The sequence below is a fragment of the Astatotilapia calliptera genome, chromosome 11, assembly GCF_900246225.1.
Source record: "Astatotilapia calliptera chromosome 11, fAstCal1.2, whole genome shotgun sequence".
NCBI lineage: Eukaryota > Metazoa > Chordata > Actinopteri > Cichliformes > Cichlidae > Astatotilapia > Astatotilapia calliptera.
The window spans coordinates 31954990-31977838 of NC_039312.1; the positions used below are offsets into that span (position 1 = coordinate 31954990).

The 22849-nt window shown below is 38.3% G+C and overlaps 1 protein-coding gene across 1 annotated transcript in view; it reads left to right on the forward strand.

Annotated features, from left to right (window-relative positions):
• znf385d (zinc finger protein 385D) overlaps positions 1 to 22849 on the forward strand; it is a 97376-nt gene that overhangs the window by 47383 nt on the left and 27144 nt on the right. Inside the window, exons 3-4 of the mRNA XM_026186023.1 lie at positions 315 to 422; positions 15301 to 15469. Coding sequence (XP_026041808.1) covers positions 315 to 422; positions 15301 to 15469 — 277 coding nt within the window. The remainder of the gene's footprint in view (positions 1 to 314; positions 423 to 15300; positions 15470 to 22849) is intronic.

A 22849-nucleotide genomic window follows, 5' to 3' on the forward strand; every position in this document is an offset into this window, starting at 1 on the left:
AAATAGTATAAAAAAAGCCACAGGTGTCCTGTAACTGTTCCCTTGAGGGAGTTTGCCAAAAGCCATTACTGTAAGATTAGTAAAGAGTGGTGGCGTATGCCTAAAGTAAGCAAATAGACCATTAATTCAGTTTTAATGTTTGAGCCAGAAATCACCTGTTGAAGGGAAAGATGGATGTCTGGCTTTCTAGAAAGCCCCAGGCAGCCTGTTTTCTTTTCACAGTCAAGCGAGCGAGCGGAATGAAGCTGATTTACAGGTCGGCTTTAGCACCGTTTTAATTATCTTCTCTCTGTGTGTCTTTCTCCATCCTCCAGATGGACCCGGTGCAGAAAGCCGTCCTCCATCACACCCTCGGACTCCCTCCCACCGCCAAGAGGAAGCACGTCTCCTGCAGCGTTTGCCAACTGAGGTTCAACTCACAGGTGAGGAAGTTTTCTTCTGAAGAGGAAAGAAAGTTCAAAAGTCACAAGTACTCCTGCAAGAGATGAACACTGAAAAGAAAAAGAAAGACATGAGAAAAATGGCATCACATCACAACCTGCACAGGAGAAAGTTTAAAACTCTTCCTGCCCTGCTGTCAGCCATACTGTCTTAATGCTCTGTTGAAGTTGAAGGTATTCTATTGCACACGGTAACACATACTGTCACTGTGGCTAAAGGGTAAGATTAAAGGGTAACATAGAAGTTTTAAAGAGAAAAGGTGGAATTTTCTTCATTCACTGCGTGGGGACAGTCAAAGAGCGATTTAGCAGTGCATTAAATGTGTGTGCATGTCGTGCTCTGTTAGGGTTTGGTTTTAGCTGTGAACAAGACAAAAGGATGATATAAAAAATATCTTTGTGATGTAAATGAATGAAACAGGACAGAATGACAGGAACTCTGCATTCTAATAACCTTACGAGCCACTGCGTACTTATTATTAAATCATTATAGACTGCATATAAAAAGATGGCCTTGATCTTAGGGTCTGAAAAGTGAAGTCAGTGTGGGTGGGTGGGCCTACAACCTGCTTTCTTTTAAATGCTCTTCAGTGGGGAACCGCTGGGTTAGCAAGCTGCATAAACTGCATGGGTCCAATGCAGTACAAGAGGTCATCTCACCAATCCGAATCAGAATAGTTTATCAATACCTGAGGAAATTATGTGGTCACAGTTGCTCCATGACAGTAAGAACAGAAACTAATGGAACTATAATAAATAATAAAATATATTATAAAGATACAAAATTTTATAAAACATGTCTAATAGATACAAATAGCTCTAATTATGATTATCCCAGTATATTGCTCAATGTAAATATATATGGCTGACACTGAGATGCACCTCATATCATACTCTACTTTCTCATTTTCTCTGTAGTAGAAAATACAAGCTTTTTGTATGGTGGGTACTGCACAGCAGCCAATATTAATTGCATCAATAGGACGAACATGGTGGAAAGGTCCATGTCAGTGAGTCCAGTTAGTGTAGATGAGACTTACCAGGTGGCGACAACTGCCCATCACTGCCCTAACCAGGCTGTAAATATTTCAGTTGCATTTTAACATACAGCTCTATGGTGTCTTCTGAAGTCATCCCCGAGTGGCACCAAGAGGAACTGCTTTTTTTTCTGCTTCCATGTTTCTTCATTTTTCAGCCCTGGAGGTTTCATCTTGGTTTGCAGATGGAGCCCAGATTGTCTATGATAAACTGACTCTTAATTAATGCCTACCAGGATGAGTTTAGAGTTGCAAGTATTATTTTTTTCTACAACATGGCATTTATTTTGTAAATCATAGTCCAGTGTTACCAGATGGGTGCCTTTGATTTTTCTGAGCCGGGCTTTAATTCTGCAAAAAAACCCAGAAAAAAGCTCCATCTACACCACGTCGTTGCTTTACAAACAGCCTGCATCAGTGCATCATCTTTGGCTCTATGGAGAGCATGAATTTAAAGGGTTTATGGAATATTTCTAAATCTCATAGAATAGTGTGTGATTTTTGCCCTATATCAGCTGAAATAGGATGTACCGCCCACAACAACAGTTAGATAAGAAAAAGAAAATGTAACCTATAATTTTTTATAAAGTATATTCATATTCAAAATCGACACTCGAGTCAGAGCCACCTGACACTCTTCTGGATCATGTTTGACCTACAGTTCAGCAGCTAAAACTGCAGCTGACTTCCTGTGATTAAATCCTGATAATAATTCCTGTCAGGCTTGTCTCCTGTGTGGGGAAAACTTGCTGGAATCCACGGCACACCTGGTGGAGGAAATGTCCTCTTCACACCCCAGGAGAGTCTCCATTTATCCACTGAAAAACACAATTAAAAGCCTCACTACCTTGTTGTGAGAGAGGTGAGAAATAGTGAGGAAGAGAAGGAGAGAAAACAATTTGTGTACCAAACAAAAAAGAAAAAAGCATAGAGCTCACCTATGAAACAGAACATGTACAGATAAAACTGTCATGGATATTCGCAGTAGACATGCCTTAAATATCAGTGCTCTCATCAATAAAATGGGTGCAAACATCAGTCTCAACGCTTGATTTAAATATTCTCCTCCCTACATTTTCCACAAGATCATTGCAAAAATGATCTCTCACCTCAGACACACAACCTTGTCACTGTGGGTTTTTTGTAAATACCGACCATTTCTTTTTTACACCAAAACCCAGTTTGTACTGGGGTAACATGTTTGTAAGTCTGGCCCATAGACTGCACATAGATCTAAAAAGTGAATGCAACATTAAAGGGCAACACTTGATTATTGCCTCAAGAACATTTCCTAATGAGTTCATGATCGCTATCATAAGTTGAAACCTTATTTAACAGAGAATTGTGTTCATTTTATGGACAGATTTTGGTTATGAGACCAGGCTGGCGTTTCTTCATGCATTTCTCTTCCCATCATTCTCGCACGAGTCAATCTTGGTTTGAGAAGCGTGCCGCTCTTTTTAGCGTTTTCTGACAGTTTAATCTCCTTGCTCTTGAGTGCAACCACTGGCTTTCACCTTGTTGTAAACTCTCTGTGATTACACTGATGAAGACATCTTTTAATTGTAGACATCGACAATGATAACTCGACCTGCTTGAAAGTGTTCTAGAAAGGATTTTGTGATTATTCAGAGTTGTTGTTTTCTGCAGGCTTCTGATGTTGCTGAACTGGATTGTTGTGGCCGGGTTGCTGAGCAGGACGGTGCATTCCTTCTTTTTACAATGTACCAGATTGTTGATTTGGTTATTTTGAAAGTTTTTGCTGACTCTCTGATAGTTTATTTTGGTTTTTCAGCACAGTTATGGCGTCCTTCACTCACATCAACATATCTTTAGAACTCATAGAAATAAGCTTTTTACTTTTGAGCCTATGAAACAGTTAATTCAATACTTTTGATAAAACTCTTGTATTAAAGTTTAAAATCGGCACTTTAATCATATCTTGAGTATTTTGTGTGGTGGTGTACAGAGGGAAAATTACAAAAATTGCATTAATATCTAATTATGGATCTAACTATATACGGCTACAGTGGTGGTAATGGTTTCTAACTGTTTTCTGTTTTTGGATCTTAATAACATCTTTATTATGGCCAGTCACAGTAAAGTTGTTTTAAAGTGAAATAAAAGAGCTTTAATGGACAGAGGATGAAGTAACGTACATGATTTAAAGTGATTCATGCAAAGTTTTTGTGGTCCAAAAAATATCAACACAAAATTAGAAACATGGATAGGAACAACCCTTTTTAAAATGGGTAATCATTAAATTTGTGTTTCCACATCATCTGGAGAGATTGGATACAAAACGTAAGTGTCTCGACACGTTGAGGAGTTTCAGAATGCCGTGTAGCTCTCTTTCGCTCTGCAAAGCTCATAACAGCTTCAGTATGATAGGATTTCTTGTCCTTATATTTGTCATCATCACACTGAGTTTCAGTAATATATATCATATGTTCCAAACCGAATGTATTTTTGCCTTCATTAGATTATATGTGCTCGCTCTAATATGCTGTAATGAAATGCATGGCAATGCTATTAGCTCGCTAAATTTAAATGACGGACAGGCAGATGGGTTTCATTTCTTCCTGCACCTGATTTCCATACCATTTTCAAAGTAATCAAAAAATTTAAAAGGAAAATCACGGCTCCTGCTGCACGCCGTTAAATCAGCTGTATCCCCAAATAGCAGTGTGGTGGCTCCATGATTAAATGAGTAATCAATTCTTTTCAAACACTGAATGGGTAGGTGATTACTCAGAATGAGATTATTATGTTTTACATGGGGAAATCTGCCTTAGTATATATTTACTATCCATCAGCTGCTAATTTAAAGCTTCATTAGAGAAATAGAGCCTGTGTTCAGCTGTCAGTGGACAGGTAGCACTGTGAGAGAGAGGGGGTTGAAAATGAACTCAGGAGCTGTTTTCTTCTATTTTATTCAAGGATACAACAGGGAATTGTTTTAATTTGCTCCAGTGATCGTTTATCATAAATGTGAGATGATGCAGGGAGAGAAGCTCGACCTGTCCTTCATACTCAATACTGAAACATTCTGAGGACGGAAGACAGTCGAGTTAAAAACCAGTTAATGGCCTGAGATCTTAAAAAGAAAAAACCTTCTCAGCTTTAATGGATTTTAAGATCTTTCTGCTTTACTTTGCAGTCATGTTTATGAGTTAGGGTCATAAACATGCCTCAAGTCTGCAATTTGTTAAGTGCGAGTGATTCACCAGATAGTCTCATCTGCTCCATCACAAGAAGCACTTTATTTCCAGTTTACATCGACTGCATTTCAAATAAGTCCTTCATTTATTTACCTTGACTTTTGTTTTTGTGGATTTTATCCAGTTAACGTTTTAGCCCTTTTACAAGCTAATAGGTTTTCTTTCTCAATATTCTTTCTTGAAACACAAAGGAACAAATGTACACGTCACAGTAAGCATGTCAGGAGAGGCTGAGACCAAAATGATCATGAGTGACATTAGTTAGTGTTTTGTGTGTGTGATACAGAGAGAGCAAGCAAGAAAGAATGTGAGCCAAACACACACAGAGAAGCTGCTGATTATTAATTCACATGATGATGGTGTTTACATAAGCAGAAAAAAATTCCACTGAAAATTGCTTTGCCAACCTGTGCAGGATTTTAGTGCCAAGTGCAAAGGGAGGGAACAAAGGGGTGGGAGGTTTAATCAAATAAGGTAATGAAGAGAGAATCGCTGGTATTTTAGTATTTGTTGTCCACTGCTGCTTAATGAAAACCGCTCTCCTTTACTTCATTAAATTCCTGCAGCCATCTGAAGAACACATGTTGATAAGTCTGCAGCCTCTGGCCTGAGAAGTGTCATGCCAAAGTGCAGTAACATTACACATGATGATCTTCCACGTTGTTTACCTTTTTCAGTGATGTGCAAATGATGATGTGCAGGCTGTTACAGAACAGCTACACGCACACGCACACCCCTGTTCTCACATCTATAAATCCTGCTATTTGCACTAAGGAGAAATAAACACTTTATGTATGTCACGACCTTGTTTTACTACACAGTGCACGAATGCTGTTGTGTGCACAGTACAATTTACTTTCTTGTTTTGATTAATTTGTTCCATTTAGGTTACCCAAATCTGTCTGACCACACGACAAATGTTATTTGTCAAGCTCTGAGGATGGCCTGTTTTAATAATTATTAGGTTCTTGTCTCGCTCATTGCCTGCCTGCCTTGCAACCAGGGCTGACTTTTTTGTGTTTGGGAGCTCAGATAAAAGCAGGAGTCACTGAGGAACAGACCTACATAGAAACCAGAGTGAATTCACTTATTGGGCCCCAACATCATATGAATTGATGATCTGAGAACTTTTATGTCTCAACGGTCAAATAAAAACATTGAGCAACATTTGAATAAGGGTGGGTGTTTTTTTTAAATGAGAGCTTCACGTATGTAATACGAAAGATACATCAAGCTTGCCTCCTTGAAGCCTTAAAAAAATGAGAGACAAGGAAATCAAGCAGTCCACCTGCTTGTAGCCAATTTTAAATCACCAGTTAACCACATGCATGTCTTTGGACTGTGGGAGGAAGCCAGAGTACCCACAGAGACACAGGGAGAACATGCAAACTCCACACAGACAGGCCCCAGGCAGGATTCAAACCCCGAACCCTGTTGCTGTGAACCGTGACTTTGTCAGTACTCTGCTGTGTTCTGTGCTGCTGTCCTCACCTCCAGCTTTCCACATGATGGAAACCACAATCTTCTTAAAGTGGTCCTGACTGAAGTAAAGGTTGTGAATGATTTATTTGACTGGACAAGGAATCCTTTCTTTAACCTGGTGAAGGCCTTGGTGAGGGGAAAAAACATTTTTGGACATTCATTCACGCATCCACTGATTTATTTTCTTAACAGTGTATCTATCTCAGGGTTCTGGGGGGTTGTTGTCTGGACAGGTTGCCAATATATAACCTAGGAAACAAGCACAAAGACATAACCTGCAAGAAAGGTGTGTGCTGATGTGTGTTCATGTATATCCATATTCCATAAAATCAGTACATGGAAAAAAAAAGGCTAGGAAATGCTGATGAGCCCATTGTTTCCTAGTGTTTATGTCCTAAAGCATAATTAAATAGTCACGCTGTGGAGGTCACTCTTATTTTCCACTTCTGGAGCTATTTTCTCTCCGTTTTTCACAGACAACACAGTGATTCTGTGTTGCCTACTTTTAAGTAAACAGAAGATTGTTTTTCGACCCTGATCTCGTATACAGAATACAGCTTTCACAATTCTAAAGAACAAACCTGATGTTTTATCGTGTTATTACTTCACTACTTTTCCCAGGTTTATGAGGCATACTGAAAATGATTTTTAACTGATAATGTGTCAGTTGGATGCAGAAAATTAAGCATCACCACTGGACTCTATCCAAAAATATGCTGTTCCCAAATCAAGTGCATTTTCATTCTTTAAATCTGTGAGTGGCACTGATTGGGATTTTTTACTCAGCACTGGCTGTTCCAATAAGTCTATTTGGGTTTGTGCTTTTGGTATTTTATAACAGAGGGTTAAGAAGGATGCTCTCTCTGTTGTTCAGTCTGCACTGCGTGTTGTATGGTCAGCCTGTGTCGCCCATCATCTGTCACTTTCAGAAAACAACACTCCAACATTCACACCCACTCCATGCCATGAATGTCCAGCTGTGATGATGAGTCAGGCTTTGTATTTGTGTTTTGATCTTAGCGTTTTTCTTTGTAACCCGAAGCAACACTATAAATGCATTCATTAAGAGGCTGTCTGAAAATGTGTGATATCCCAGGGTTTAAAAAATTATGGCATCTTCTTTTTCTTTCTGAGTATGAAGGACAAGGCTTTTCAGTCCACCCTGTGTAGCTACTGTTTTCTTCAAAATTCATACTGACAAACCCTGGCGTTGATGTTATTATTATGACAAGTTAACATGTCGGTCTCATGTTGGAATAAACACTGTGGTCTCTTTAGGTGCAACACAACAGTAATAATATTTCCATAAGCAGTTCGGCAGGAGATGAGATTGAATTGCCCTCTCTCAGATTGATGTAAAGCTGCAGCTGTGCTAGCTCTAATAAATGCAGACAAAGACAACTCTACAGTTTGGACTGTTTTTTATTTGACATTGTATCATGCACGTGCACAACAAAAATAATATTGGTGAAAAGATGTGAGTGAACTGGTAGATTTGTTTTTTTTTTTAAATATCACGTCAGTGAATAAAAATAATATTCCCATCATAGCAGAAGAAGACAAAAACAGGAAATCTGGAACACCTACTTTTTGCTTTTACTTTTTTTTTTTTTTTGCAAGTTATTGCAAATCCACCAAAACCCTTTGCACAGCGTATGAATTAAAACTCAGCTTAATGTTCCTTGTGCTCATGATGACAATTAATTAAGGCTTTAATGGCAAAACAAGTTTTAAAAAACTATCAGTAACGCAGCCTCTGAGCTATCAGTGACATTTTAATTCACTGCTCTGGCAACATGAATTGTCACCACTTTAATAGTGTTTTCATCATTATTGTGTTATTAGTTGTATCGGCATTATTTTGTGGAAAAGAGAAATAATTTCCTCTCCGGAGACCTTGCTTAATAATCTCAAGCCTGTTCTTTTTTCCCCCTTCCATATTTTTCTGTAATTTGAATAACAAGCAGCGATAATGCCTGAAAAAATACTATTACGTGGCTTCAGGAAAAAGGAAAGCAATTATAATTTACCAAAATGAAGACCCAAATGCAGACTACTTAACAAAAAGTGAGCTTTAATACAAAGCCTACTGAACTTATAGAAAGTCAGAGAGAACAAACTCCAGAAGGCTGATAAAAAAAACAAATGAAATATAATTGGAAATAGTGAGGTGGAAAACAGAATGGCGACTAAAAGCGGAGCACAGAATCTTGAATTCTTTTAGCTAATTATATACACTTAATATTTGTCATTTAAACCCAGATTAGTTTGCTTTATCATATTTATTTTGGTTTCTGACTAGTTGTTACCTGACTCAGATATTTTTGCAACATTGTATTATTTACTGACATACATCATTCTACTTCTTAAAGCTACGTGTTATATTTTTGTTGTGTTTATTTTTTTAAATGCTGTAACAAAAGAATTTCCCAAGTCAGTGATAAGTAAAGTATATCTTACTTTATTTGAAGACTTTCAGTCTAGATTTAAAGCTCATCATAGAACAAAAACAGCACTAATAATGAAATAATGATCTTCTTGTGGTCACTGACAGTGGGCTCATCTCTCTGCTTTTCCTCATAGACCTTAATGCAGCATTCGATAGTGCTATTCACAACATTTTCCTACAGAGACTAAATGACGCAGTATTAAAGGAAACACGTTGCACTATTTTGAGTCATATCCATCTGACTAGTTCAAGGGACTCCCCCTTGAATACAGATGTTATTCTTGGAGTTCCACACGGTTCCGTGTTGGGACCAATATTTTTTTTTCCTTCTCTTAGGGATGCATGAAAAAAGACAGTTTTTACATTTCCATTGCTTTGCACATGATACCCAGTTCTATTTATCAGTGACGCCAGATGACAGAGATCAGTTAGTTAAACTACTATCAGGCATGTATTAAAGAGAGAAGGATAAGCAGTACTTCAGTGCTTATACTATTTTGTCCTAAAACCCTCAGAAAGGTGTCCAACCACATGCTTACTCCGGATGGCATTACTTTGGCATTGCACAGCAACACTATGAGGAATCTTAAAGTTATTTTTGACCAGCATATTCTTTTCGGTGGTTACATTAAACAAATAAAGATGCATTCTTTCATCTGTAAAACATTCCTAAATTTAGAAACATTCTTCTTCAGAATGATGTTGAAAAACAATTTCATGTATTTGTTACTTCTTTGGTAGATTATTATAATTCCTTCTTATCTGGCTGTTTTAAACAATCTCTGAAAACACTGCAGCAAAAGTACTAGAACTAGGGGGGCTTAGTTAGTACCAGAGGTCTTTAATATTGAAACCAGAATTTAATTTAAAATCCTTCTTCTCACATACAAAATCCTGACTCATCAGACCCATCATATCTGCAAGAACTGAGAGAGTATGATATTATCCCAATAGAGCATTTTATTCTTATCCCATCTGGCCTAAGGTAAAAATTAATTTCATGATAATTCTAAAGGCCAGTAATACAACAGCAGACAGAGAAGGCAATGAAGAAACCGCCTTGATAAGAAGGAGATTTTGTTACAGCAGCATAATGTTCACAGTTCAGCTGCTGATTTAACAGTCTGCCAGTGAAAATTTAAAACCTGTCAACAAGTTATGGCATTAAATAGAAAGCGCACCTTTAATTAATATTTAAGGATTAGATTTGTGCCACTCATCAGTTATGCTGATTGTTTTTGTAAGCAAAGTGCTAAAGGAGGTAAGAAAGAAACCATTAAAGCACCTTTTCCTAGTACTTAGCTCATTTAAGCAGTTCTTTTTAAGACTGTCATTCAGTTTAGGTCACATCACTCAGTTAAAAACCTTCCACAACAAATTCGACTTGACTGCACCCACTGACAGAAACAGGCAGAGAAAAAGGACATCAGAAACACAAAGCAAGACCCACCTGTGTAACAGGTGAACACCTGTTTTCATCAAACAATAGCTGACTTACTTTGGCTTCAAGTGGTTTTATACAATGCGTCATAAAATACTTCAACTTTACGTTTCAGTACTTTATCAATACTTTCAGTCGATTCCTTATTCACAAAGTTCGCCACAGCGAACCCATTTGAGATTTTTCCCCCAAAGTCCTTTCTGACACAACACGAAAGGGATGTGTGTCTCCTCCCTGGGGTTGTGTTAATCCCTATCAGGAGTAAAGAATCTCTCAAACCAAAAAAAGCAAAACAAAAAAACAAAAAAACAACCCCAGAACCCCCACCATAAACCTTGAGTTATTTATTGGTGCCGTGACTCTGATTTTTGGCTCCTGGGCTGGTGTGGAGTGATTCAAGAGAATCATTGCCTGCTGGCTCTGTTCTTCCTGGACCTGCTCTTAGTGTTCTTCATGGTGTTGGCTGCAGCACCATTGGGAGTGAAATCAAGAACTGCAGCTGCCCAGGATTTGGTGAGGAAACACATGAAGCAGCTTCTTCCGCTTAGCAAACAAATGAAGAAGCTTCAGGAGTTGTTCTAAGAGTTGGGAAGAAAAAAGGGATTTGTTTTGGATTGCTTGTTGGACATCTTGATTGGGACAACTCAACTCTTTATTAAGGCACGCTCAGCATCCGCACAGTTTTGGACAGTTTCTTCACGTATGTCATATATAATGACTGGAAAGAGACTCCCTCATATATATATTAATAATCCTGGGTGTCATTGTTTTTCATTGATCTTGCTTTGCCTGATTAAGACCAGTAATAACAGCCACATTTTGTTCATCATGAGGGCCGAGGTTGACATGAGTTGGTGTCTAAGGAAAAAGTCATTATTTTAGTCTTAAAAAACGGCTTCATAGTTACAAGCTACAATAGTGAAACACAATTTACTGATGTATTAGAATAATTTATTAACATAAACCTATTTTTTATTACAAAAATAAAAGTTTAACTTCAGTAGTTAAAGTTACTGATGACCTGTACATGTAGTACAGTAAATAATACATAAGAATGTCATACAGATATTTTACTTTGGATTAAACATTTATTCACAAATCAGTTTAATCTTTAAAAATTTATGACCCTACCCTACAGCAACAGGAACCATCGAGTTGGATTTAACTTTATTGAGGGAAATCTAATAATAACTCAACAGCAACCAGGTGTTGGCTGCAGGCTGGTACCAGATGAAAATGTGTTTTAAGAATGTGTTTATTTTCATTTGGTTTTGACGTAAGTCGCAACACATTTGAGTCACACTATGAATCAGACTTGGGAGCGGCTTCTTGCTGTGAGACATGCCCTTGCTCCCCATCAGACTGAGGCCCGCACACTGGCTGTTATGGGTTAAAACAACGACTGGTGCTTCTTTGTTGTGACTTGGAGTCATTTACTGGGGTCTTAACTCATCCACAGGAATGTGAATGGGTGGGTTTCTGGTTGCATGCACTGTGTAAGAGACTCAGCTCTTTTCAAAATAAGAACTTAAAATCCCCTAAAACAACATCACTACAAACTTTCTGAGTTCCATAGCGTGCACCGTCATGATACTACTGGCTAGAAAGGTTCGTATACACACTGTGCAAATCATAAAGATTTATGGCAGGCTAAAAATGGTGTATAAACTTAATACTACACATAAAAGTGGTAGATGGTTCCATCTCCATTAAAAAAGAAATCTACATATGAAAAAAATACAATGAATAGATTTACTCTCCATTGCATCAGTTTTGGGCTTTGGAGATAATTTTATTTGAATATTACATTAATCATTAATGTTGGATTGTGAACTTTCCCCTGAATTTAAAGTTTCATCTGCTCTGAATAACCAAAAACAGCTTTTCTGTTTATGGAAGAAATGGGTCAGTCTTATTTAAATGATATTAAATTAATTGAATTGTGAAGTCAAAACCAACTAATCTTCTTCAGCGAGACAGTGGCCAGTATAAGGATTCTGGTTATTTTCCTTTGAATTTCCCAACTTCTGTACAAATGTTTAATTGAATCAGCTAAACTTTTTAAATGTCCCATACATGACTGAAAAACTGCAGTAGCTGAAATAACAGTTACTTCACAAGATTTATTTAAAATTGCTTTAAATGCATAGACATACAGATAATCAAAGTAGAATTAATATAACACAAAAAGGGAATGAAAAGAACATTTATAGTATCTTTGAGATGTAGGTTATGTTTTTGTCTGTTTTCCTCACAAAGGGGAATTTTAAAACTGTTCTAAAGTTTCTAAAATATTATCAACTGGTTTCTTATTTAGGCTACAAATCTAGTAGCCGCAGAGAGCATTAACATTTATCTTAAATCACATTTCTGGTCACCTGGACCGACATTTTAGACTGCACTAACAAATAAAGGAGATAATTGGGCCTTTAGAGTTTAGACGCACCATTTAAAGTTAAATGGGAATTTTACAGTGGAGTAAAAATGAAACTGGAAATGAAACTAATTTGAGGTCTGAGAATAAACCAAAACTAAATAAAATTAAGATCTTTTATACAAATACAATGCGATGGCTTTTCAGTTAGCTATTGAATTAGCTATTCAAGCTGCCCTTAATAGGGTCAACAAGGGATTTAATAAGAAGAGTACTTTCTAAATATACATATTTAGAAAAGAAAAACGTGTGTAATGTGTAAACACTGGTTAAAGTAGTTGTACTGTGATGTGTCTTTGTGTTTTGACCCTTTACTGCTGTGGTTTTTCCATGAATATGGTTGCACACCTTTCACAGAAAAGTTCTCGTCATAACTTTTCCCATCGTGACTCTGAACCTTATTCAGGCTCTATGTAGACAAAACAATCAGGCAACATGCCAGCCTAATGTCACGGCAAAACAAAGCTTAGAGTTTCCATTTTATTTTGCCAGCACTTTTATTGAGGTTTACTTATGATGCACAAGGGGGCTGAATTGTTCACGGCTGTTGATGGATACACTGGAATTTAAACTGTGACCTTTCGGTTTCCGGCAGCCTCTCTAAATCCTAAAGAAACCCTGCAACGCTGGTTTGTTTGATGTGTTTTCACCCCTCGCAGAGCACCTGAAAGGGAAACAAATGATTTCCATTCTAGTTTTAATCATGCATGCGCCAGGCTCGGAGTTCAGGCAATTCTTCCACTTCATTGCTTTAATGAAAGATGAATTATTTCTGTGGTTGCATTAAACACCCATCCATATCAGCTGTGTCTCATGACAAACGGTAACTTATGTCTTTGATACCTGGAGGGTGATGAATGCGGGCTAAAATGAATGGTTTCTTGCCAGAACAAGATGCACACGCTCTTTGAAAAAGTGAGGCTTCATCCAAAAGTGGTTCCTAGGATGAAGGGGGAATGTTCGAAGCACTCCAGCAATTTCCTTTGCCAACAAAATTACTGAACTATGAGTTCTTGGCAACTTTATGCACCTAGTGTAATGACACCTCTTTACTTGTCTCATCCTATTAACTTGTCACATACTCTAGTGCACTTTCTCATGTTATTCGCCAAAGTTCACAGTCTGCACACTATATTGCGGACCATTTTAGGTAATATACTGAATGCCCAAAAGGCATGTTACAAGAACTTTGTTATGTGATCCCGAGTTCTTGTTTTCCTTTCATTTAAAAATAATCCAAACCGCTGCACACTAATTACTGAAAAGGACAGAAAGAAACAATATGCTAATCCAGAGATACTACCTGGAAAGGGCTTTCTATCCCAGCAGTCTTTGGTAAATATCCCCACCGCGGTGCATAAATAAAACTGCTTACCGGTGTCTTCTGGGGATGCATGCTTGGCGTATTTATTTATTCCAATTGGATCCGTCCTAAAACCTTCATTCCTGCCACAGGCAAAGTGCGCAGAGGTAAACAAGGGCAGCTCAAAGTCTTTGCATATGTCCCCCTTCTGTGCGACTTGATGAATCTGTTGTGAAGGTGAATCTTGGTGGCGTTACGTGCTCAGACTTTAAAACAAATGGCCACTGCATAAATTAAACTTCATGGGTCACAAAAATTTCTTAATCACTAACATCAAGTTATTATTGTTGTAAAATATATAGTGTAGATATGTAGATGCATGGATTTAGATATAAATAGCTGATCTAAACGCCCAGGTTTCCTCCCCATTGTGACTCTAGTGAAAATGGATGTCCTGAGGACGATCATATCAGGCACACAGGTGTGGGTGAGCACAGAAGCCCCACCCACCTGCTGTTCAAACCTTCTGTTTGTAAGTCCAGCAAATCAAATGAAAGATGGCTCCAAGGGAGAGAAGAGGAACTAAAACATCTTGTTTCAGTCCTGTCTTCCTCCCCTCACCCCCAGCCGCTCATGGCAGATGGCTGCCCTTCCCTGAGCTTGTTTCTTCCTGCTAATCTGACGTTTTTCTTTCCCCCTGTCACCAAGTGTTTGCTCACAGGGGCTTGTTTGATTGGTGGGGATTTCTCTGTATTGTTGTAAGGTCTTTACATTGCTATATAAAGCACTTTGAGGTGACCACTGTTGGGATTTAGTGCTTTATAAACAAATTGAACTGAAATGAAATTGAATTCAGAGAGAGGGTGAATTAAAGGGCTGCAGCAAGGCTCCGTTTAGGATAAATAAAAACATTTTGATCTGTGACTCATGCAAAGTTGTTCTAGTAGATTCCACAAATACAAATCTGGAGCTGGAAATAATCATAACAGGTCCCATTTGGAGAAAGTAGCCTCATATTTAGACTTAATGATCATTTCATGCAAACTTTTATGGCTATAGCTGAAGTAGCCAGAAAAATTCAACTTTAGCAGCTATCCAGGAGGTGCAACAGCAACTATATTGTTGATATAATGAGCTGATTTAGCAAAATTCCTCTTATAGGTAAAATATTTGACATCCAGGCCTTATAAACTAGTCATTGGCTGTGGAACAACAAATTAATATTTGATCCAAAAATGCTCCCTTTACTAGTACATGTGGAGGAAAGGTAGTAGCTATTCAGTCAGTCATAAACCACATAAATAACTTTGAACGCCAGTGGTACCTCGGTGTATTAAACATTTAGCTTTAATACTTATTTTCTAAAATTGGCTGCAAGGGATATTGAGCCTGCTAATTATGTTTAGTCTGTGTTCTTTTAGTTTTCATATTTTAATAATTCATCCAGACTTTGTAGCCACTTTCCCACAGCCTGTTATTTGTTCTTCTCACAGAGCCAGGCCCTGGCCCACTACAAGGGCACCAAACATGCCAAGAAGCTAAAAGCCCTGGACGCCCCGAAGAGTAAGCTCAAAGGCTCAGTGGTCACCAAGGAAACCGCCAACCAGGAGATGGCCAAGGGCATCAACACCTCACAGGTCCCCAACAACACTGAGAGGAAAGGTTTGTATTTTCCTGCCTATTCCTAACGCAAGACCTTTGTTGCTGTTCTTTATGTAGATGGAGCCCTTCTGTTGGGAATCATCATTAAACCTCCAAGCCTTCCTATTTGGCATTTTTGATTTGCTGCACTCAACTTGTAATCACTTTAGGACCTGGATAGACTCACTGTTGATTATATCAGCCCTGTGTTGCCTGGGTTGGCAATGGGAGGGATGAGGTAGGGCCTAAGTGTGCTTTTTTGTGTTATCTAGTGCTGACAGGCAACAACACTTTGTGACAAAACATGTAATGCCCGCTCATTTGCATGAGATGATTCCATTGGTGCAACGTGCTGGGCAACTGGAAATCATTACATGGTAATCTGGCAAAAAAAAAGAAAACATCAAGCTCAGGCACATTGTTACGTGCACACCAGTATTCCTGCTGTTTACCTTGCAATATATTAACCAAAGCTGAAATGACTTGCACCATAACTTTCCACTGCTGTAATATCCTCTCTGATACATTACAAACAGATGTGAGATGTTTGGGCACTTCTAATGGATGAATCTAGACTGTAATTTCTGGATTACACCTCACTTCCTGGTACAAAGCACCCTGTTGCTTTTTTTGCATCTTCTTCTTCTGGCTTTCTACTTTGCATCTGCCCTTATTCCATTTTTAATTTAAATTTTCTGGTTCACATTATTGTGTGCTGACTCTGTGTATCTTAATATTCATCATGTTGCAGCCAGGTGGCTTTCTAAATCCAGTCATCTTGGCCAGGTGTTTAGAGTCTGGGTCTCTGTGGTATTCGTCTGCTTAAAACATGTTTAAAGGTAAACACAAACTAACTGCAACTTTCAGCGCCTGACAGGAACCAGATGTACAATATATTAAATGGTTTTATCTTCTGTGTCCCATATTGGCCCTGTGGAGGATAACGTATTTGGCACCTGAAAGCACTGCCGAGGAGCCCTGCCCTCTCTGTCTTCTGAAGCGTAATATTCCTTAAGCTGCCTATTATTATGTCATAAAATTGGCCCAATGAAAGTCTTCCCCTTCAACTGTAACAATAGAAGTTTTTTAGAGTAATTAGAAACACATTGAGCTATTCTGCTCTGGGATTAATTTCAACCTTAAACCATGTCTTCTTCCAACGTTCCAAAGTATTTAAATTAGGAGCACATTTCTGGAGTGCATTTTGCATTGTGACCTATACATATGTAGAACCTTATACAGCCCTGACGCCTGAAGTTTAAAGCACCCATGTGACATGTTTTGTGGTTTTCCCAAACAGAGTTAGCCTCATCACTGCCTCACACATCTGCATTCTAACTTGCAGTTACTTTGAGATACCCTCAAAAAAGAAGCTTCCTCACTACCCATCATTTTTAGTTACTTGACAGAGTCTGTGGGTTCTCATGGTATTCTAAGGAGCTTGGAGGGACAGTGACTGAACTTCTATTTATACCAGGTTTTTATGCCTGGGATTCTCCACCATTTGGTTGTAGAACTGAAGCTTCTCAGATGAGAGATGAAGAGTCCAGTTCAGCTTTTTTCCAAGAGCCTTAGATGATTTGACAGAGCGATTTCCTCAACTTTACGTCTCAGCCACAACCCAACACTAATTTGAATCCCTTTCCCACACGTCAGAGGTGAGTTAAAGTTGTAATTTTTAGGGCCAACCACAAATTGTGGAACCTTTTAGCTTTTTTGTTATTATTCATTGATGTTACATGTTAAAAACAAGAAGAAGAACATTTGATTTAAATTTTGCTTCTCAACCAGGTCACATGAAATTTAAGTTGATACTTTTTTAAACAACATAAACACAAAGAAATACAGATTTGAAGGCCACAATAAGTAATTTCAGAAATAGTATTGAATGAAATCTCTGTAAAATCTATAATGTAAGGATGAATGCAGGATTCTCTTCTTTATCTGGGTCTGATTTGAGTTCAAACTGGAATAAACTCAAGGATTTTGTCAGCCACGTGCTCTACAACCACATTTGTAGACCTTGTAGAAGCTAACTAACACCTAATTTTGTTGGTGCACTCATGGAGAGCAGAGGGAGATCAAAAGGGCACAACAGCTAAAACTGAGCATTTCAGGAAAAGATTACAAATTTAAAAAAAAAAAAAAAAAAAAAAGAGATGCAGCAATGTTTTTCCTCACATTGAAACATGCACATATTATAGTAGACTCACAAAAAATGAACCTGTTATTAAGCCACATACGGGCATTTTAAAGAATACTTGAGGTGAAACGTTATATAGCAATGTTTGAAAACTGTGTCAATTCTCAGGAGGAATATCCTGCGAATCTGTTTAGGGTTTGGCCCCATGATAGTCTGCGTAAGCTCCAACCCCCTCGTGGCTTTTGAATTGGATAGGTGGTTAAGAAAATGGATGAGTGGAATATCCAGGGTCCTCAAATAAGCCGGATAACAATTTTCTTCTGTATCCCCTAAAACAGTATCATAAAAGAGCATTAACAAACAGGCAGTTTAATCTTATATATTTCACATGGTGCACATCATGTGTTAGTCTTTAAGTTATATTAAGAGCTTCACACCTGGCTGCAGTCTGTCTCGTACCCCGCAGAGTTACTTAGCTACTATACAAATGTCAAACCATTAACAGAAGCAATTTGCACTCGAGCTTCCCTGAAGCCAACCCACACTGCAGTCTATCGACATTTACCGTAAGAGAGGGGATGTGATGTGATGTAATGCTAAGTCAAGCTATGACTTTGGAGGTCACACATCTGAAGGGACAGTAGTTATTAAATCTTAAATGCATTTCAGAAATTATGGCTAAATTTATAATACTTATATTATGCGCTAAGTAACTTTACTTTGAGCTAAAAATCTAAGTTTCTCGTGTATTTATGTCACAAAAGAGTCGACACACTCTGACCAACATAGGAAACATGTTATATCTAATATTCCTAAATATTTAATGCACTGAATGTGTTTTTCCCCCCGGCTGCTGCTGAGAATTACATTTTAATTAAATAGTTATTCACTGTTTACTCTTTTCATGTGAACTGTGGGAAGTTCATATTTAGTGGGAGCTTTGAGCATTCAGGACTCAGCAATTAAGCAACTGGATTTGTAAGAAATCAGGTTTTACAGAAGAGTTTTTGTGATTAATAATAATAATGGATTGGAAGTGCTTTACAATACCACTATTCATTCGCTCTCATATTCACACACTGGTGGAGGCAGCTACAGTTGTAGCCACAGCTGCCCTGGGGCAGATTGACAGATGCGAGGCTGCCATATCGCGCCATCGGCGCCTCTGGCCAACACCAGTAGGCGGTAGGTGAAGTGTCTTGCCCAAGGACACAACGACCAGGACAGAGAGCCCGGGGATCGATCCAGTTACTGATGCGCTTCCCAACCCCCTGAGCCACGGTCAGGGGGTTACCCTGAAGTTACTTAAGAATACACAATAGCAGATATATATGTTTGAAAATAACGTTTACAAAGTTAAGTTGTGAAGCATCTCCCGTCATCTTTTGCTTCCATCGAATTTTTAAATGTCATCTTGAACGAATCCCACATTAGATAATGAATTCGTCAACATGTAATTTTGACAAACATTTCGACTTAATTGCTTGTCATTTTTGTCTCCACTTTTATTTCATAACACAATTTTTCCTCTTGAGCATTTCTGTCAGTCATTCAGGACAAACATGGCAGCGGCGGTTATGCGAGTTATCTGAGTAAAGCAGCAGACAGAAGCACTAAAGCCCCGTTGATGAAATGTCACAATGAAACGTGTCTTCTGAAATGTAATGGTCACTGAGGAAGAATTAAACTGTAAAATAAACAATCTGGAATTTTAAAATAGACACAGCTGGAATCAACATGAAACAATGGACTGAAATAAAACGAGGTTGTCTTTAAACACTGATTAGTTATGTTGTTCTTTTAATTCGACAATAAGATTTAATAGACTGTATCAGTAGACAACTTGTGATTATGGAGCCGTCTTCGGCTCGTGTGATTGTGGAAAAGTTATTATTTATTTATTTTTTGTATTATACACTAGCATCCAAAAGTTTAGACATGCTAGACTGCTGTGCAGTGAGTCCAATCTCTTGACTTTATTTATCATCTCTGTACATGACGCCTCATGTTTATCCAGCTGTAAAAACGTGTAACCTAAATTTTACCAATTGTTTTCATATTTTGTCAATTAAAATGTCCATAGCTACCCACGTTCTATTAGTTTTGATATACCTCAACACTGGTGGATCACATGGATGTATACAAATAAATGGCTGGTCCTGAGTCCCTCTAGCTGTGGATTCCTAATCCACAAAAAGAAAATCCAGGGAGGAAAAACAGAGACTTTAACAGTGTGTTTGGACAGAGTTGTGTGCTAATGCTGCTGACTTACTCTCACGCTTGAACCACAATGAGAAATTAGCAAACAACAGAAAAAAGTAATGTGGTGAGATGTTTCCAGAACAAGCAGAATATTGTTTTTACAGACCTAAAGGTCGATTGCGATGTGCAGCTGAGGAAAACAGAAGAGCTTTACCTTCAACATTAGTAGTTCAGTAGTAAATATCGCATTGCAGAGTAGTCTCATGTGGTTAATGATCTTAATTATTTACACCTATTAGTGATGTTGATAGGCTAATTCATACTTAATAGGCTGTATCACCTTCATTATAAGGCCCAAATAAATTTTGTGGCTCCGACATTTTTTTGGTCAAATTGGCTCCAAAAAACAAACAAAAAAGACTTTTTTTTATTGTAAAGTTGCTTTTTGAAGTAAGAGCAGTTTGATCATTTGTAATATTTATCACGTATGCTTGTTGAAGACCACCTTAGCCACAATAGCCTGTTTCCTTGCTGTGCGTTTGTGTCCATCATTGTCTAACATCATCAAAGTCAGTGTGTTTTTTTTCTGTGAAGTAGAAAATGACCCTGTAGAAAGTCATTTAGAAGTGGCACATCTGTGATTCATTCTTTCTTGAAAATGAAAAGATGACTTCTAATTTACCTCCTCAATCCCAGTGCAGAGCCCTGCTACACAGCATATCAAACCAATATAACTCAATCTGACTGAAATATTTCCAAAGCTACAGTAACTATGAAAGTTAGCTATGCAGTGACGGTGATTGAATATTTTTCTATAAAATCATACAGCCTTTAGTGGAAAAAGCTGATAGATGTGAAGACATTCAGACCTTAAAGGAATACTTCCTCCTGAAAAGCCATCTGGATTGCTTTGATGTCAGTTTTGCAGATATCTCTGTAATGGTCGCCTTCTCTTGAATAAGATTAAACTAAATATCATTTATGTTGCTGTGCTAAAAGTTGCAACAGTAATAAAACCAAACAAAAAGAAAAAAAATAATTTGAAAAGCTGATACAGTTAAGCCACAAAGTTTGCAGATTTCTGAGGTCTTAATCTCTGCAATGAGCCGTTTTCCCCCACCGACCCCAGAGTGAGAACTGCAGTACTATGCAAAAGAAAGTGTGCATGAACAGTCTCATGTTCCCGACACTGAGACACGATGAAAGCATCGATGATGGCTCGCTGACGTGAGTTGTCCTACTAATGTTCGCCAGCTGTACACTTTTTTTGCGCTAGCTGAAAAGAAGTGTGCAGCTGGTAGTCATCAGAAAGTTCTTCAAACTTATATATGTTGTGCTTTGAACATCACAAGGCAAACATCCTTCAGTTGCATTATATTTAAGGGAAGAAAGGGATCTCTAAAAACTGGCCAACCGACACTGAAACAATTTAAAGCGCGAAATAGCGCTGCACGCCAGAGGGAAAAGCACGTTTTCTTGAGATAAAAAAAATAAAAAATAAAAAGGCCAAACAACAAAGGTAGGGCTCAGACATTGACCTCCTCCCACTGCACCTGAACTGAGATACTCATCTGTAATGGATTCTACACAGCTCTGACATTAAACTTACACTCAAGCCTGGGGAAAATTGTAAACACATTATACACAGACAGAGACCTCTGGGACCTTAAACAACAAGCTGTCATAACCACACAGACAAATGGCTATTAATCATTTCAATGCCCTTAAAAAAAGAGAGGGGAGAAAAAAAACAACAACTATATTTCTATACAGCATCTCACGATCATATCTACAGCTTGTGGGGGTGGTGGTTTGTCACAAGTGGCATGGGGTAATGAATATTAATGTACTCAGATGTCAAAAGAATTAATTGTCGAGGCGGGTAAATGCTGCATTATCTGTAAGGCTGAAATATTTGATGGTATATCAGGGTCACAAAGCTGGCGCTAATGAAATGCCGAGATCGCAGAAGAGTAATGGCCGTGGTGAGAGTCGGTGGAAAAAGGGAGGCAGAGCTCGGTGCACGTTTGCAGAGTGGGCTTTCAATTAGATTGTTTTGCTCTGTTAACTACAAGTGGAAAAATATATGATTTCCATTATAATTTCAGTACAACAGATCCATGGTGGAAACAATGTAATCTGATTGCTCATTTGTGTTTGGTAGAAATACATCTGATTGCAAGTGTTCTGTAATGAGAGCTCTGCAGTTGGGTGAATATTTGATTAATGCCGAGAGTTTTTTACTGTTTTGTTTTGTTTGCGAATACAATATGAAACTTTTGAAGCTGGTTAAACTTGTCGACTTATACACCGGGTTATTTTTTACAGCACCTGTTCTTCATGTTCCTGCCTGTCGACCACAAACTTTAAATAGCAGGAAAATGAGGAGTCAGAGCTGAAAATCTTCACCCTGCAAGAATTTTCCAAAAAAGGTCCATTTTCAGTTTTCTCCCTCCTTGATATTTCTCTCCTCTGCCCCTATTTCTCGGGATTCCTCTGACCCAGAAATTGATCTCACTGCTCATCTCAAAGGATATCTCAAATCCAAAAATGCATCTCAAGGAGAGAGGAGGCGTGCTGAAGGAGCTATGAGCGTGGATGCATAAAAGACATCACGCACAGCTGGAATATACAAATAATAGTGGGAGGAGGACTCCACGAACAACCTCTGCATTTGTATTCATAAGCTGTTTTTGCCATTAACATCATTTACTGCAAAAATCACACTTTCCTCCTTTCACCTTTGGTGCGCGTGTGGGTGGGTGTTAAAACAAAAATCTGTGATATCCGTCACATTCTGCCATGTTGTGGATTTAATTAAAAATAAGCTGCAGTAGGCTTAACAATACAACAGGTAATGCAGCTGTGGTCCACATCACATTTAATTGACACTGATTTAAACTGACGACACTGCAATAAACTCCTCTGCTTCTCAGGTGGGCGGGACCAAAAGTGTCAGTGTTTCTGATTGGCCAACATGGTAAGGGACTTCATCCCTGCCTGCTGGTTTTGCGTGAAGTTCAGTTGTGTCATGTGAATTAAGATTTTAGCAGTAA